General features: G+C 32.7%; 1 protein-coding gene across 3 annotated transcripts in view; it reads right to left on the bottom strand.

Annotated features, from left to right (window-relative positions):
* The window catches only part of LOC118193039 (carbohydrate sulfotransferase 11-like), a 36,342-nt gene extending 24,448 nt beyond the window's left edge, over positions 1-11,894 (bottom strand). For 2 of the 3 annotated variants that reach the window (XR_004758872.2, XM_035364080.2), the window contains exon 1: positions 11,607-11,889. Coding sequence is in view for 2 of the 3 variants with exons in the window: in XM_035364080.2 (XP_035219971.1) it covers positions 11,607-11,780 (174 nt within the window). In the remaining variant the exon portion in view is untranslated. Of the gene's footprint in view, positions 1-11,606 lie in introns of all 3 variants that reach the window. The other variant, XM_085817034.1, reaches the window with a different exon arrangement.
* Between the last annotated feature and the right edge of the window lie 7,193 nt (positions 11,895-19,087).

Here is a 19,087-nt window from a genome sequence, read left to right as displayed (position 1 = left end):
CGTATGCACATTTACGTTAACGCACACACGTTGCACGAGCCAGTTTCCAAGAAGGCATCCCTCCCTCAGGCAGATGAGCCTTTAGTGTGCTTTGCCTTAATTGAACTAAATCAAACCAACTTAGAGCCGAAGGAATACGCTGAATAGTTGGTATTATGTAATAAAATTCTAAGTTCTATTAACAGAAATACCTAATAATAGTGCGTAGATAAGAATTTCTGCAGAAACACTGCATAGTTAATATACAGAAGCGACAGTTTATTACATGAAGGTAATAAAAGAAGATTTGAATCATATTTAAACATGCCATAAAGATGAATAAAATACAAATAGAATTCAGTGAAAGGTTACACAGTGTACCAGCCAATATACAAATTTATGTAGAGCAAACAGTCGTACAGCGAAATAATATAAAATACAGAAATTAAGCATGCATTACAATTTCGAAAGACAGCAAGAGTTAGCTTAGTTTAATTAATTAAGACAAAACACACAACTACTTTCTACCTAAAGAAAATACACTGCTTAATAATATTGTGTAATTATATAGTATCTTTAACCTCTTCGAGCCTAAGATCCCTTCACCCCCTTCCAATATTCTCGCAGTTTATTTTATTACTATTTTAATATCATAAAATTTATTAACTAAAATGCATGAGGTTAGAAAAATATAATCATTAAGTTGCTCTTTTTCAGCGAATGGTAATTTTAAGATTTCTTTGAAGAAATCATTGAAAAGATTTGAAATTCAGTTATCCTTCTCATTTCATTTAAAAGAATGTGTGAACAGCCTTTACCTTTCTTTCTAAATAGTTCAGTATGTTTTCTTTACTTCATCTGTAAATTGAAACTCGTATTTTAATATGATGTTGTAATATGTTTCAAATATTTCGACGGGACTTTTTTTTCATGTTATTTCAGTATCAGTTTCCAGTTCATACTTTGATCATAAAATCAGTTTTTTCAGGCACTTTGAAAACAATTACGGATAATGCTAAATTAAGTTTATTTAAAAAAAATATCGGATAACTGCACAAGTTTGAAATTATTCATCATTTTTCACTGTCAGGTTTAAACTAAAAAAAATTATCTTCAAAAAGTGCTTAACGCAGAGATCAAATAAGTGATTTTACTTACGATAGGTTCAGGTCTGTGAGAAAATGTATAAAAAAGAAAAAGTTATAAAGCTTTCTCCCACTTTCCTAGCGTCCTTCGTGGTGTAGTGGTTCTGCACGCCGGTCCAGTATTCCAGAGGTCCGTGGTTCGATTCCCGGCGAAGGCGTTTGCTATTTTTCATCCTTTCTGCTTCCAATTAACCCTATGACTCTACAAAGTTACTAAACTGTATAACACTTTACAAATTTTAAAAGAGAAGCTGATTTAAATATCACAATAGTAAAGGAATCGAATTAGGTAACTGCTTTGATGATTCCCTCCATGCCAAAAATATGATTGGCTGCCAATTGTTTTCAATAATGTACAATAATAGAGCAGGAAAGGGGTGGCTATATGAGATGAGTAAGCATTATATTACTCGAGTAGCATTATATGTGAGAGTAAGACTAGTTACACGACTAGTTAGGACATCCTTTGGTTTACATTTTGGTCAGTAACATTCACATCGAAAATCTTCCCACTTAGTTTCTCTTTTATTCAATGACAAACTTATTTTTCTGAAGATTTTGCTTATGATAAATATATGTTGTAATTTTTAATATTTTCCGCCATTACTGATAATTTTTCGTGTAACCCTACGCGCACCATAGGCTGGGAACCACTGAATCTAGATAAAGACAGCTCAACAGATGTTATTTTTTAGACGAAGCTGAAAGCTAATCTACGTTGACGTCCAGACATTTTATGTGGAACTATATCATAAAATACGCTCTAGGCCATGAGCTGTTATCGTAACTCGGATTTGCTCTTTGTTTTATTTTAAGCATAATTATTATTTTAAATTACTAAGCTAAGGGCCTTACTTGCCTTTTATTTTCTATTGGGATTTTCTGTTATTCGAGTGTAAGTGGCATTTATTAAAAGATGCATTCGGGGCAAATTGTAAAAAAAAGGAAAAAGAAAGAAAGAAACTTAGTTGTAAAATTAATGCATATTTTAAAATATTAAACTCATAAACTAAAAACTCCAAGTAGATAAAAAATTTGTGAAGCCTCTAGCCTTTATTTAAAACACATTCTTTACTTAGAATACATGCCTATCAGTGGCCGACAGGTTAGGTTAGATTAGGTTAATTGATTAAGCCAAAGCAACTTCAGGGCTATCTGCCTATGGGAAGGGAATTCTTGGTTTAGAACATTTTTAGGAAAACTGGCTGATAACCATGTTACACATCAGAAAAATCATGAAAACTAACAAAGCAGCCAAACCTTTCGAGATTCGAACCACGGTTGAACTACTACTGCAACTTTACCGCTCAGCCGCTGGTGGGGCAAATTGGCCGATAGGATAAGACGCTGAACACTGATATTTTGATTGATCTGGCTCGAATCCCTACTAATAGTTTGGATGTACGAATTATCACCGTTTTATTTTCTTTAAGGAATGTTTCGTGAAGACGTGCTACATCTTAGCCTTTGAAATCAGCTTTGTTTGACTTCCAGTTAGAAATTATGTATCGCATCAAATTCGTAAATGTGAGCGTAATACAAAAGGGCCAAAGTCTGTTGAAGTAATAACTATTATATTGTTTCCTATAATTACCTGTTCACCAGCAGCCGAAGGTGAGATCTCGGAACCCCTGGGAGTTGGATCAAGGTTCGAATACTAGGGAACGGGCTGGCTGCATGAGAATTTTCGTGATTTCTCTCACGCGTAACATGAATACGAGTCAGTCTTCCCTTAAAAAAGTCATCCAGGAAGATATCTCTCTACGTAAGCGAGAGGGTCCTCGAGTAATTTTTCCTTAATAAATTAATCTAACCTTCATCTGCCTATTCCATGCAACTGTCGAAGAAGGAAAATAGAAATGTATAATTTTCCCTCATTTCTCGCTTGTTCTTTAATTTTCCATTTGAACAGGACTGAATTTATGTCAAAGCACACTAAAATTTTACCTAGCTGGATATGTTATACATGGATCGCATGCAAACGAGACTAAAGGTGCATCCAAGAGATAATAAGAGGTTTTGTTAACAATAACAACATTTATTTACAAGAAAATATACGAAAATTTCAATCAATTAGAGATATATTATTAGGCATCTCTGCCTTCCACGTCTTACACCTTTAGTATCCTGCCTGCCACTGACTATTAGGACGAACGCAGCGCCCTCTAGTCAGAATGACGCTGGAAATACGTAATACTCCCCACCTGAACTCACTTGAGTTCACTTACCATTGAATTTCAACTAAATTTACATTCAGGAACCATTTAAAATTACAAGAATAAAAATAAATAGCATATTATATCAAATACAAAGCTTCAAAATTATTCAGTGACTTAACATACAAAAACCAATTACACTTTTAACTTCCAAAGAAAATTGTTCAAATATCAAGCATTAAAATATAAGCACAATTAAACTATAATTAATACACAGATAGAACATTAACTGGTTGCAACTCAATTAAACTAACACAATTAAGGATTAATTTCCAAATTATACACAAGTTGTACTGAGCGTCTTATTTGTCCTTTAGGAGTCTGAATAAGAAGAGAACGAACTTTTCCATCTCTTCCTGGATATAGCTCTAAAATTTTTCCCATCATCCACATATTTCTGGGATAACGCTCATCATTAATCAAAACAATATCATTCACTTTAAATGAAACTATTTTACCTGGTTGTGGAGAAATATAAGCTGATCTTAGATTAAGTAAATATTCCTTTCTCCACCTGTTCCAGAAGTGATTCAAAAGTGTTTGCTGATATTTATATTTCTTTACCAAAGAATTCTTATTAACATTTAAATTTTCCTTTTTATGTTTTATTACAGGTAAAGACACCAATCTTTTACCAATAAGAAAATGAGATGGGGTGAGTGGAGAGGGTTCTGAGGGTTCGTTGTACAGATACGTGATAGGCCTGGAATTAACCAGAGCTTCAATTTCCGAAAAAACAGTTTCCAATTCCTTCAAAGATAGAGAGGATCGTCCAACAATTTTCTTTAAGCAGGTTTTAACCGTCCGTATCTGTCTCTCCCAGAAACCTCCCCACCATGGACTTTTTTCAACTATAAAATTCCAAACTATACCTTTAGAAGCAAACAAATTTTTAACTTGATCATTATCTATCTGATTCCACCATTTTTTCAATTCACTATTTGCTTTTTTAAAAGCTTTGGCATTATCAGAATATATAGTGGAACATAATCCTCGACGAGAAACAAATCGTCGGAATCCTAACAAAAAGGAATCAGCACTTATGTTAAGAACTACTTCTAAGTGGATAGCTCTTGTCACTGCACAGCTGAATATAAGTAAATAACACTTTGAATTAAAATCACGAACAAAAAATGGTCCGGCAAAATCCACACCGCATACATCAAATGGTGGATGCTCTTGAATTCTATCAGGCGGTAAAGGGGCAACCACCTGCATTCCAGATTTCACTCTGAATCGTCTACAAATCAGACAGTTATTTAACACTTTTTTCACAAATTGACGACCTTTAACAATCCAGAATTGTTCTCGTAAATGTGTTAAAGTTACATCGACACCTAAATGGCACATTTTAGTATGAGAATCACAGATAAGTAGTTCAACAAATTTATCATTAGATGGAAGAAGCCAAGGATGTTTGGCTCGCATATCGTTATTTGAAAACTGTAAACGTCCCTTTAAACAAAGTAAGTTATTATCATCAAGTTCAGGATTCAAATTAAATATGCGTGAACTCTTATCGATAGTTCCTTTAGAAAGAAGTTGGGTAACTTCTGTACTATAATGTTTGAATTGAGTAGCTCTGATCCAAAAACGCAAAGCTTGCTCGAGTTCTGGAGCACATATAGGTCCATTTAATTTTGTAGAATTAGGTTTAGAATTGTGCACAAACCTTTTAATCCAAGCAGTAACACGCAGTAATCTACTTAATTTGCTGAAGTCATTAACGTCCAATAACGACGACATAGGTAAGTTTCCATTAGCTGAACTGGTTACCATGGAATTAACCAGTGTAGTCCGTCGCTCTTTCACTACAACGCGTTCATCAGAGATGTCATTAAAATGTTGTAGCGATTCTTGAAGAGGCCACGAGTAAAGTGGTTTAGACAACCAAACAGGGCCAGACCACCACAGAGAACTTGTAAGAATCCTCCTAGCCGATTCTCCTCTAGTAGTAAGGTCTGCGGGATTGTCCGAGCCACTGCAATGGTTCCAACACTCTGGTAGAGTCAGCGACTGCACTTGAGCTACTCTGTTGGCGACAAATGGTTTCCATTGATTAGAAGATCCTTTCAGCCAATGAAGGACGATTTGAGAGTCGCTCCAAAAGAAAATTTGTTTCGCGAAATTAGGAAATAGACCTTGTAAATAATTTCCTAAACGTGCAGCGAGGAGAGCTGCCATTAACTCTAATCTTGCAAGAGTCAAAGTTTTTAAAGGAGCAACTTTACTTTTTGACATTATAAAGCTCACTTTGATTTGGCCATTGTAATTCACGTACCTTAGGAACGCAACAGCCCCATATGCCTTGGGACTGGCGTCACAAAACACATGAAGAGAAACTTCACTTATTTCTACACTTTCAAAAAACCTTCTTTCAATAGATACTGATTCAAGTTCACAAAGTTCAGAACACCAGGTTCTCCATTTATTTTGGAGGTCACTTGGCAAATCTTCGTCCCATTGCAGACCACGTTCCCACATCTCTTGCAGAAGAATTTTCACAGTGATTACAAAGGGACTAATCAGTCCACACGGATCAAATATCTTTGAAATAACTCTCAAAACGTGACGCTTGGTGATTCTAGCATCAATGGAATCCCTAACATCTCTTAAATCTAATTTAATTTTATCCTCAATCGGATCCCACTTCAATCCCAAGAAACCTGTTCCTTGCCCGAAGTCAGTATTTTCCTCATATCCGTTTTCATTCCAAAGTTTATACAATTCCGGACAATTAGTTTTTAATTTCCTCAAATGAAATCCCGCTGCTTTTAATATCTCTATTGCCGTAGACGTCAAATAATAAGCATCTTGAACGGTATTGGCTCCATAGCAGAGATCATCAACATAAAGAAAAGAATTTAACATGTCATAACATTTTGGATGAAGTTCCTTAAATTTCTTTATGTGAAATTTCAAAACACAAGCCAAGGAAAATGGCGAAGTAGTTAAACCGAATGGGAGACGATTTAAATGGAGAGTTTCGGTTGAATGACCTACCTCTTCCGAAAACCACAAAAATTTAAGGTATTTTCTATCTTCCTCCGCAATCTCTATCATAAGAAAAGCTTTCTCTAAATCTCCGCAAAATGCAACTTGATATTCTCAGAATTTAAGAATTATGTCCAATAAATTTGCATAAAGATTTACTCCTGATTCTAGAGACTCATTATTTTCATTAGCTTTACTGCTACAGTCATAAACAATTCTAACTCGAGTTGTTTCCTTGTCATCCCTAATTACCGCTCTGTGAGGCATATAATATCCTAAATTTTTATCTTCATTAACACATTTTCCCACAATCTGACATTCTAACTGATCCAATATAATTTGTTTATACTGGTCATAAATTTCTTGATTTTTATTTAGTTTTTGCTTTAACGAATCAAAACGCTTTTTCGCAACGTCATAATTAGAATTCAAAACCGCAGGTCCCAAGTTTTCCTTCCACATCAATCTACAAACGTACCTTTCCCCATTAAATTCCAGAGAATTTTCAAATTTTTCAATCAACTGATTGTCCCATTCAGAAAAGTTTTGTTTGTCTGACTGAAATTCTTCTACTTCCCAAAATTTTTTTAAATCGCACAAAATGGAAGAAGAGTCCATGACTAAACATACATTTTCATAATTATTAGTCAATTTATTACTTCCTTCCACTCCCGCTAGTAACCAACCGAAACAAGAATTTATCGCAGTAATGTTTTCATTTAACTTTACTCTCTCGTCATAAACAACATCCCAAAATGAATCACATCCGATAAGTATTTCCGTCTGGCAGTCGCCAGAAAATGAATCAGCCAAAGGTAAAACCTCTTTCCTTCAACGCACTGCGAATAGATACATCAGGAATTTTCAAGGACAAATTAGATATATAATCCGTTATGACAGCTTCTAACTCGTACGATTTCGAACTTTGATCCCTATTGCGCAACGTCAATGAAACGATACCGTATTCCTTCTCACGTGCTATTTTGTCTCCGAAAGCGAAAATAGCTATTCTTTCGTAGCGTATTGGCTTTAATTTTAATTCCTTAACTAATCGAGATGAAATAAAACTTCGATGACTACCATTGTCTAAAATAACATTAGTTAAGACTGAATTTTTATCCGAACAAGCTAAAACTGTACATGTTTGTAAAAAGGGCTTATTTTTGGTACATATATTACTATGAGACACAGAAATATTCTCGGCGCTTTTATTAGATTTAGATTGTGAGTCATTCAAAACAGTTTCGCTTTCCACTTGCTTCTCACAACCTTTCAAAGTAACATTAACGGGTTTATTTTTTCTACACACTGACTCATGATGAAAATTGCTTAAACAATTTTTACACGATATTTTTGCCCTGCATACGCGAGACCTGTGATATTTCTGGAAACAACACCAGCATCTAGCTTCAGTCCTAAGCTTATTTATTTTTTGTTCTACATCCAATTTTTTACAACTTACGGAATCGTGATGACCGTCACAGAATAAACAAGCATTTTTTATTTGTGTATTTAACGCTGAAGCGGTTGATAAATTTTTAGGCTTTGAATAGTTTTTCTGATAAGTTTGACCACTTTGATAATTTTGGGAAAAGGATCGTTTTGTTTCGTAACCTTTTAGGGGGCTCATCACAGTTTCGACAATTTCCCTAGATTCGACTTCATTCCTCAAAAACGTAATAATTTCCGAAACCTCACAATTCACTTCCCTGTTTCGTTTTCGGTGAAAATCTAACACCAAATCTTGTGGTAGCAACTTCAATAATATTGGATTCAATAAATGCCCATATGAACCCTCCGTTACATTTAATGAACGCAAATTTCTTATATTAACTTCTATTTCATCGTATAATTTACGCAAACCCTTAACATTAGACGAACTTCTCACGGGTTCTAAGCTTAATAATTTAGTCATGTAAGAATTTATAATAGAATCAGTTCTACCATATCTTTGTTTCAAAAGCTCAAGACATAAGTCATAGTTTTTCTCATTTAATTCAAAACCCGCAACAACATTATATGCAGGACCAGAAAGAAGAGATTTTAAATATTGGAATTTTTCAATTTTCGTAAGTGAATTGTTTGAACCGATTGCGCTATCAAAACAGTTTAAGAATTCCATAAATTTGCCAGAATCACCAGAGAATCGCGAAATTTCTAACTTTGTTAATTTTAAAGCCGTAACAGTGTTTTCCGAAACACTAGATGTGTTAAGAACTGAAGAAGTCCGCTGAACATTTTCTGCTGCTAATTCTTTAATTTTGCTTTTTAGTTTAATCTTAGCCAACAATATTTTGTCATCGTATTCTTCCGAAGCTTTTAATTCGCTTTTAAATTTTTCCGGATCGTCTATGAGTGCTTCCACCTCTAAATCATGGCTTTTCAAGATCTGCTCTTTCGTTTCTAATAGTTCCAGTAGTTCTGATAATGAACTTACGTCTTCGACGGCTTCATCAAGCTTCTGCACTCTTTTAACTAGTTTAGTGACACTAGCGCGAACGTTACTTCTTTTTTCAATTATTTTCGAAAGCTTATCCATATTAACTCCGAATATGTGAGTTCAAAAGGTCTTACCTCCACAGTCCAGTATGCAATGTTACGTATCCAAAAGCGTGCGTAAAGTATCCAAACTTCTCAGAAATATAATCCAGTAATGATGACTAATTGCTTCCGGTATTCCACATTCGCGGACAAGATGCACCAATTTTGCATCTAATGGTTCTGTGAGACTAAAGGTGCATCCAAGAGATAATAAGAGGTTTTGTTAACAATAACAACATTTATTTACAAGAAAATATACGAAAATTTCAATCAATTAGAGATATATTATTAGGCATCTCTGCCTTCCACGTCTTACACCTTTAGTATCCTGCCTGCCACTGACTATTAGGACGAACGCAGCGCCCTCTAGTCAGAATGACGCTGGAAATACGTAATAACATGGATCGCATGCAAACAGTCATTCGTCGGGATATGAACCCGAGTCGAGATATCAGAATTCGCTCGGCCTCTAATAGGATTCCTTAATATTTTATTCTCAGCAATGATGCAACAAAATCCATTTCTCGACAACGTAACTCGAAAACAATTATTTACTCTATGACAGCTTTATTTTCCATGTATAATGAAAACAGTTGACTGTTGACTACTTCAAGTAAAAGTACTAAATAAATAATACAGACAATGGAAATGTAATCTAACTTCTTTTAAGTGAATTTCCTATTCTGCGTGTACTTTTTCAAAAGAAAGGTATGTGCTAAAAGCGTTTATTTACTTTTATGATTTATAATTCCTTCTATGAAAACTCAAAACATTTTCAAATTTTCGGCAATATTCCACTATTCTGAAAGGTTCATAATTTCTTTTTGTTTTATTTTTTAAGGCTGAAAGACTCAACAAAAAAATTAATGAAAAACACATCAAAGCTAATAGAAAAGTCAGCAAGTGCATGGTTGACGGATCTGTATGAAACAGGAAGACAAATATTGAGTACATAGCTTACAACAACATAAAAGAAAAAGTACTTCTATTATCCAAGGAATTATTATCTTATTTATCCAAAGCAATATTTTTCGCCAGAACACTAAATCCGCATACTGAAAACAATAAAAATCTCTTCGATGTGTCTGGAAACAGAAATAAAAAAATTTAACTTTAGAAAATAAACAAGAATTAGTTGAACATAAAAGAAAACTAAAAAAGAAAAGCTGGAAATATATAATTTAACTAAACTTTCTAACATTCTTCACTGGATTTCCCGTATTTCATCAACTTTTAAAATAAAAAGGTTTTTTGTAAGAGAGAACAACAAAAAATTCCATTAAATTATATCAAGAATATCTTCATTAATGCCACAGTGACACTTTAGACGCCTTAACGCACTTTCAGGATTTAGATCCATCGGGATTTAGAATCTTAATAAATTATTGGAAAAATGCCTGCTGTTGAAAAACTATAAAGATGATTAACCAAAATGTTTAAGATAGTTTTAACACTCTTTTAATATTTAAATTCCAAAATCATATATTCTGTCAAATGAATTAATTCGTATAAATTTCAATATAAAAAACGCATTATATAAAATAAAAATAGATAAAAGCTAAATGTATTTTATTGGTAAAAATTAAAAATGGAATCAAGCGGAAGATAAAGTGGCAGTATAAATTTTCAAATTCGCTCAAAAAAGTACTTTTGTTTGTCGCAGATTTAGAACAAAACTCCATCGATTTCGAGGAAGATCCGACTTCGATAGGATTTTATTCAAAATCTACGCAAATAATGGTTGCTCTTTGCCGAATTTTGAATTAAGGTTGAGTTAACTAACAAGATAATCAAATAGTCAATTTACAACTTTATCGGCACATTAAATTTTTCATCACTGAAACTGAAAAATGTGATAAACTAACGTATTTATTAAATCAAAGAAACAAAACAAAATCTATTTTGAAATCAAGGTTGAAAGAAAACTAATAAAAATGAAAATTTCGTGAAACATTTCGAAATACATTTTACACATAAATTTATGTTATTCGGTTATAACTGTAATTATCCTTTCATTTTTTAACATTGAATCTTAATATTGTGTTTGTCACACCAACTTGTATTTTAAAAGCCTTTCTTTAGTATTAGTAATACAGAATATTACTAATGACAGAAAATCTAAATATTTTTTCACCGTATTTATTAACTTTCCAGCATAGCGTTCAAAAAATGACTTTTTTTTTTTTTTTTTTTTTTTTTTTTTTAAGGATATCGTGTGTACGTCGATAGCTGCATCATTTTCATTGATTATAAATTCATCTTTTCTAAGCTTAGCTAATTTACATATTGGAAAAATACTCGCAAAAAGTGCTTTATGTTCATTACAAATGTTTCTCAATAACAATTAAATGTTCAGCATCGATGATATAATAAACAAATCACTTCGGTTACCCTTAAACTCATATTCTATATTTATATAACTATTAATGTTTTACGACTATTACTATGCGTATGTTACACATTTATCATAATATTTGTATTGAAACATTCATAAAAATCAATTAGCTTTTAACTATTTAAATACACTTAATATTTTCTATATTATGAAGGCCAGATTTCTAGAATGCAGATTCTTATTTTGCATTATACGATTGTCTATCATCAGCAGACGATAAACATAAGTAAATAGTATTATAAAAGACAGCAGAATTTATTCCTATCTCGCAATGAGAATATATATTTCTGTTTAAAAAAAGAAAAAAACTTACAAGTCCATATAAAGAGATAATACCTGTGCGCTTTGGTTTTCCGAGAGGTCAGTCACTCGTTTTGGTTTTCTACGAGGTGATTGTTTGGGGGCCCATTTGTCAACCAAGTTGACCAGAGTTAGGCAAAGGAATATAGCACATATTGCAGTCCCCAATAATATTCGATGCTTTGAAAATTTGTGGCAGAGAGCCCCCATGGCATCTGCATCTCTTGAGCAACTAATCCATGAACTGTATCTGAGGCAGAAGCAACTTTTATTTAAGAATTAAAAAAGTGTATGTATTCCGAAGGCGAAGACCTCAACCATGAGGCGATAGCAGAAACTGGTTTGGGTTTTCAAGGTTGGGAAGAACAGCGTTAAAAAAAAGCAAATTTACGCTACTACTGTTTTGACATATCGCTCCGCCTCAGGAATCTGAAATGACGTCACGACTATTTTATTTTATTTACGATTTCTTGAAGAAGCACATATATATTTATGCTGATTATGTATTTAATTTTCATCAGCCGTGGAGCATGAGCCGCTTCTTTTCCGTTTTTGTTCCCCTCTCTCGGAAAGAAAGATAAAGAGCTGAAATATTTTTTGGACCTTCATTTTTGAATAATACGTTTTGCTAACTTACTGTTGCAGGCAATCCCAAAATACTTTATTCAAATAGAATTTTCTGCAATACATATCACAAAAATATTAAAATTACGATCTGGAAAAATATAGTCTAACACCTTGAATAATTTATCAGTAAAATTTTATAAAGTTTAAAAAAAAAGTGCTTAAAAGTTGAAAAAGAAAAAAATCAAAAGAGGAAAATAAAATTCCTATCTACTATCAGTACAACGGGTTTCAGTTAAACAAATGGAACAATTTTTAGCTAAGCAGTTACAACAGCTATGCATGTTTAAGAATTAATCACACAAAAATTAAAGATATAGAAGATAAAATCTTAAATTTAAAATGAACTATTCAAAATGGCTCCGAACTATAATTTAAATTTTTCCCGAACTATAAATTAAACGTTCGAGGAAAAGATGCTATGATATTATTTCATCATACGTTCATCATACGTTAGAAGAATAGTATATCTATTTAATAAAAATAAATACAATTATTTAAGAAAATTTCTGTGCATTTATTTCACTGGGCCGTTATGCGCGAGGCTTGCAACAAATATTTCCCTAGGTAGCAATACTCTCTGCTTTGAAGGGAAAGGTATCCGCGAACTATAAACGATAACTATCTCTAACAGGTTTCCTTGAAAGTCTTTAAAAAAAATTAATTAAAAAAAAATTTAAGGAACTTGCAATTAGTTTCTAGCTGAACATTTGAAAAATAGCGTAAACATGTATTACTGCAGACTAATGAATATGAAGCGATCAAAAAACTGATACAGTCAAAAGTCTTTAATCCGGACGTCCATAATCCGGAATGATCTATAATTCGGACCTCAAAGCTACAAACTTTCTGCGCATGCGTCAACGCATATTGTGTTAACGCATGCGCATAATACATTTAGGCATGTGCATAATACGTTTACGCATGCGCGTTTATGTATAACGGACGGTATAAGCTAAGCTAAAATTATCTAATTATCTATTTCAGTTAATGTTGCAGATTGCGTTGTTCCTTAATCTTCTAATTGGATCCGGCTTATTATTTTTTTGCAGACTGTTAGAGCAATTTTATAAAAGTAAACATGAACTTTCGATTATGAAAAAAAGAATTTCCGATTCTGGAGATACCAAAGGATCTACAAAGCGAAAGCATGTTTCGATGTCTATTAAACAAAAAGTTTAATTGCTGCAAGAAATGGATAAAGGCATATCCTTTGATTCTCTAACCATTCCGAAATCTGTTTTATCAATTTCACGCTGCTCTGTGGGGGGGAAGACGACGCGGCGCGCAATGAACTGGAAGTTGATCTGTCAGCAATATCCTTATCTTCACGGCAGATGTTTTAATTTTATTCGGCTTATAATTCCTTACTAAATGTAGTATTTCATCTCGATGTACTCCGTCTTTGATACGATTTAAATCAAATTCCTCGTCATTATAAATATCACGAATACACATCAAATAGTTTTCTGGTTGCAAGTTTCTAATTTCGACTATGCGTAATGTATGATTTACGCATGCGCACGTTGAAAGAAATGTTTAATAAAGTAAACAAATAAATATTAAGCTTTTTTTTTTTTTTTTTAAATTCTGATACTCTTTAGATCATAATTGCTCTTTATTTCATAAATTACGGTTTCATATTTTTAATTTGATAATTTCTGCATGCTATCTTACCAGATTTAAAATGATGATCTATAATCCGGAAAAAGCGATAATCCGGAATCGTCGAAGTCCCGACGAGTCCGGATTAAAGACTTTTGACTGTATTTCTTGTTGTAAGAATTATTTTCCCTTTATAATACATATGGATACATAAATCAAGAAAAGAAATGAAAAAGATTTTTGTTTAACAATGAAAAACATTTACTTTTGCAAACATGTAACACATAAACAAAACAAATATCATATTGTAAATACTCTAAGATATTTTTCCTTTAAAGCAGTGGTTCTTAACCGGGTTTGCGGGAATGTATTTTGGGAGGGTGCGGAAGAAGCCCCTACCTAACCATAAAAATTATTAAATATCATTTATTAAATTTTTTATAATAAAATATTTGAAATCTGCAATAATGTCACCAATATTGAAGCTCACAAAAATTGGTAGCACCTAGCTCACTTATCGGCAGAAGACACAGGAAAGAGCCGGTGCCGATGGGCGTATACGCTACACTACGAAAAGGCATGAAACGCTACAAACGAACGCGAACAGGCAGCTAGGTGACGGAGAAAAGAAAAACACTTTGTGGGAATACAAGCAGAGAACGTTATCCCAGCTTGCGCATGCGCTGAGTTCAATATGTGCTACTCCAATGGAATCTACGGATTCACAGATTTGTATCTACATCAACTGCGTCTGTGTTAGGTTGAGTCAATTTGAGCCAACTATTGTGTCTGCGACATGTGTATTCTGTATTCTGACTTGTCCAGAAACCTCTTGAGACTAATACATTCTTAATTGCCCGTTCAAGCCGAATACGATTCAGTGATATTACAAACATAAGAACAATATATATATTATATTACATTATTTCTAAATAATTAAATCGATTATAGGGAACCCCACTATGTCAAAAAAACGACAATGGAACGATAAGTATTCCGGTTATGGATTTACCTACACAACCGAAAAAGATGGCACGCAACGACCGCAATGCATCTTGTGTTCCAAAATATTTTCAAACAGCAATCTCAAACCATCAAAATTATTAGAGCATTTCAACAATCTGCATGGTGGCGAAAAAGCGCATAGGATGAACAGCTTGAAGTCCAAGAAGGCTCGGTTTGATACCAGTGGAACTATCCTAAAATTGTGCGGACCAGCAATTCAAAAACCTTTATTAGAAGCGTCATATCAAATGGCATATTTATGTGAAAAAAAAAAAAGAAACCTCACACGATCGCTGAAGAGTTGATTAAACCTTCTGCTTTAATTATTGCTAAAACAGTTTTAGATTCGGAAGCACATAAAAAAATCCAGCAGATTCCATTATCAAATGATATTATACGATTGCGAATACAAGATCTCAGTGAAGATATAAGTAATTGAAGACATAAAAATCAGTCCACTAAAAATAAGCATGCAACTGGATGAGTCAACTGATGTTGATAATTGTATCCAACTTTTGGTATTTGTCATGTGAAGGAAAAAGAGGTGATAGAAGAATTTCTATTTTGTGAGCCATTGGAGGTGAATACGATAGGAATTGATGTTTTCAATCGCATAAAAGATTTTTTTTACTAAATATCAATTACCAATGAATGTGATTGGCTCAATATGCACTGATGGAGCCCCAGCAATGTTAGGCAAAAATTCAGGATTTTTTTTCACACATGAAAAGGGAATTACCAAAAGTTATAATAACGCATTGCATGTTGCATCGTCATGCACTTGCGTCGAAAGCATTGCCAGAAAGTTTAAAACAACATCTAACTACAGCAGTAAATGTAGTAAAATACATTCGAGGGCGAGCGCTTAATCATCGCATTTTTCGTGCATTTTGCGAAGAAATCGGTGCTGACCATACCGTGCTTCTATATCACACCGAAATACGATGGTTATCTAAGGGTCGCATGCTTAACAGAGTTTTTGAATTGCGTGAGGAAATTATTCAATTACTGACTAGTCAAAACTGTTATTTAGTAAAAGATTCTAAGTAATGATGCAATGCTGAGGCTGGCCTACTTAGCAGACATATTTAGCCATTTAAATAAATTGAATCTATCAATGCAAGGATTTGGTATAAATATAATAATATCTAGTGAAAAATTATCTTCATTTATCGCAAAATTAGAAATTTGGATACGTCGAATATAGAAGGGGAATTTTGCAAACTTTCCCTTGCTTGATTTTGTTATTGCAAAAAATGAAAAGAATGCAATTATACCCGACATTGTAATACATTTGAGACGATTGAGCTAATCATTCAATGGATATTTTTCTACCGGAAATATTACCCAATATCAGAGATGGATAGTGGATCCATTTCTGTTTGACTTAAATTTGATGGATGATAGTGATCTAAAAAAAGATCAACTTATTGAAATGCGACCAAACGGACATGTTCAAATGGAATTCGAACAATTAGAATTGCAACAATTCTGGTGTTCACAGTTACAACGTTATCCAGAGTTGGCGAACGGAACACTGCAGTTACTCTTACCCTTTGCTACCACCTACTTGTGCGAAATGGGATTTTCATCGCTTTTGCATATAAAAACTAAAGCGAGAAATCGCTTAAATTCAAGTGATGACTTACGCGCATGTCTTTCAAAAAAGGAACCTCGCTTCGCCAGTATAATAATGAACAAACAACAACAGACTAGTCATTAATAAAAATAATATTGTTTTGTATTTATATAAAATGTACAATGTTTTTCAATAAACAATAAGTTTCGCAAAAAATGTGTTTTTCTAGACTAAAAAATTAAAACACATTTTTCAATGGGGGTGCGAAGATATATTTTCAGATTCAATGGGGTGCGACTCGCTAGAAAGGTTAAGAAACACTGCTATAAAGCATACCCGCATTTTCGGCACCGTATTGATACATTTTGGATTATTTATTTCCTTATGCCTTTGGCTGAAATTAAACTTTCCTCTGCTCAAACATTTTATTTTTTCGAATTTCCTCCCCCCCCCCTTTTTACGAAATTTTTGCTCGTAATTTTATTTTCCTTGATTTCTCTTTCTCATTTCCTGAAAATTCTCTTTAAAAAAATATAAAAAATAAAAACTTGATATAAAAACAAAATATTAAAAAAGGTAGTTACGTGTTTATTTTTCTAATAAATAAATAAAATATGCAGAACTAAATTAAAAATATCAGTAATTAATAAATATTGGACTAAAAAAACATATAAGTCTAAATAAGAGACTTAAAATTAAAAATGGCATTTCTCACGTTAGTGCTTATCGTTTGGGATGCATGCGACGCCATATGAATTTAAATGTGAGTCTAAATGTTGACGGGTAGTGCTTCTTTTACGTTTACCGAGTTATTCTGCACCACTCCGCAAGTGCTCAATAGATGGGGGTATAGATGCCTAGTGTCCAGATGAATAAAATGATAAGTGGGAAGCATTTTAAACCTTCATTGCATTAAAAATAAATAAATAAATACACAGAAAATAAATCTGAGAGCTTTCGGATTTTAGGTGTTTTTTAGCGCTTTGTGTGTTACCTTTATTTAATAAAAAGCATGTACTTCGGACTTAAATCATAAAATTCAATTCAACAGCAATATCACAAAATATTTAAAGAGGGAATATCTTTAAAACTTCCAATACACAGTCTTGCACACTGGAGCTAATTTTTTTTAAATTTTATTTATATATATATATTATTTTTTATTTATTTATTTATTTATTTTGTACGATGTTGCCATTGCTCGATTTGAAATCGTTGAGTTTGTTAATCAAAAATTCGTTAAAGTTTTACCAAATATTAACTAGATAATAAAACAAATTCCAAATTCCAAATTTGGGCTTCCGGATGCCAATTAAAAAATAAATAAACTTAGCACAGATATTAAAGAAAATACACGTTCTGTAGCATAAATTTAGAATATTAATAATAAATTAATTTTTATTAAGTCATAATTTAAATAATTAAGTGAATTTGCTGCACAACACTGTTCTTGCGCAACTCAGTAGTTTGCAATCGTCTGTACATTTCTTTTTTTGAATTTTATTGACATGAATTATTTTCCTTTAATAATATTTATATTTTGATATTTTTCTCTTTATATCTTTTTAATTAGAAAAAAGGTCGAAGCATTTAAAAATTTAAATTCCTTTAGTGTTGCATTCTAATTTTATTTAATAGTTAAAACAGGTTTTTAGTTTATCCGCGTATATTACCTTATTTAAGCAGTTTTATCCGACAATTTACCTTATATAAGCAGTTTATACCATACATTATTTTTATTTAAGAAGAATAATGAAATATTTTTATAATTTGTCCACCGGTTTCTATTTTAACGAATCTAACGTAAGAATTCAGATTAATTTTTTTTCTGTTAGAGTGTTTGAAACATAGGCACTCCGTAACTTATAATCATCAACAATTTTTTTTTAGTTAGGTGTAATTTCTCGACACTATGTGTTGTTAGTTTAGTTTGGATTCTTTTCTGGTGATAATTGTATTTATAATCATTGTATATATGTGCTCTTCCTCTAAACTTTTGTTTTTTAAAAAACAAAAACCCCAAAAGGTATTAGTCAGAAAGCGCTATTAGTCTCGAAACGGGATTTTGTGTCGTCCATTATAAACCACAGTATCACTTTTCAAATTGCTGCCACCAAAATATTATCGCCCTTATTATTTTAAAAAGTTTAAATAATAAAGAAGCTGCATTCATGTTTGTATGTTTATCGCATTATGAAGAAAAAAGACTGTATCTACAGCCATCAGATTTTGAATAACCTATTTCTCAAACATGTGCATCGGGAAGCCCGAATTTTAAATTTCGAATTTTATATTTCATATTTTATAAAACTTGAATGAATTTCTGATAAACAAACTGAACGATTTGAAAATGAGCAGTGGGAGCACTGTACGGATGAAATTTTTATCTCCAGTGCGCGAGACTGTCTATCGGAACTTCTAAAGATAAGATGTTTTTAAATATTTTGCGATTTTGCTGTTGAATTGAATTTTGTGTGGGGTAAATGTGAAGATCATGATACTTAATAAATAATGTTAACACACAAACATCAATAATATAAAGACAAAAAAAAAAAAAAATGTTTTGCAAGCCATCTTACTATCATGAGTATTGATATCATGAACCGAGATAAGGCTGAAAAGCAAACTATATATATACACAAAGTGTGGCTATTAATTTCCAGGACTGCTCTAATAACATCAGAACAGATGATGTCAAAAATGT

This window comes from Stegodyphus dumicola, chromosome 5 (genome assembly GCF_044657685.1).
Source record: "Stegodyphus dumicola isolate Sdum_Otavi_A_Nest chromosome 5, ASM4465768v1".
NCBI lineage: Eukaryota > Metazoa > Arthropoda > Arachnida > Araneae > Eresidae > Stegodyphus > Stegodyphus dumicola.
This window is presented reverse-complemented; position numbering and strand designations above follow the sequence as displayed.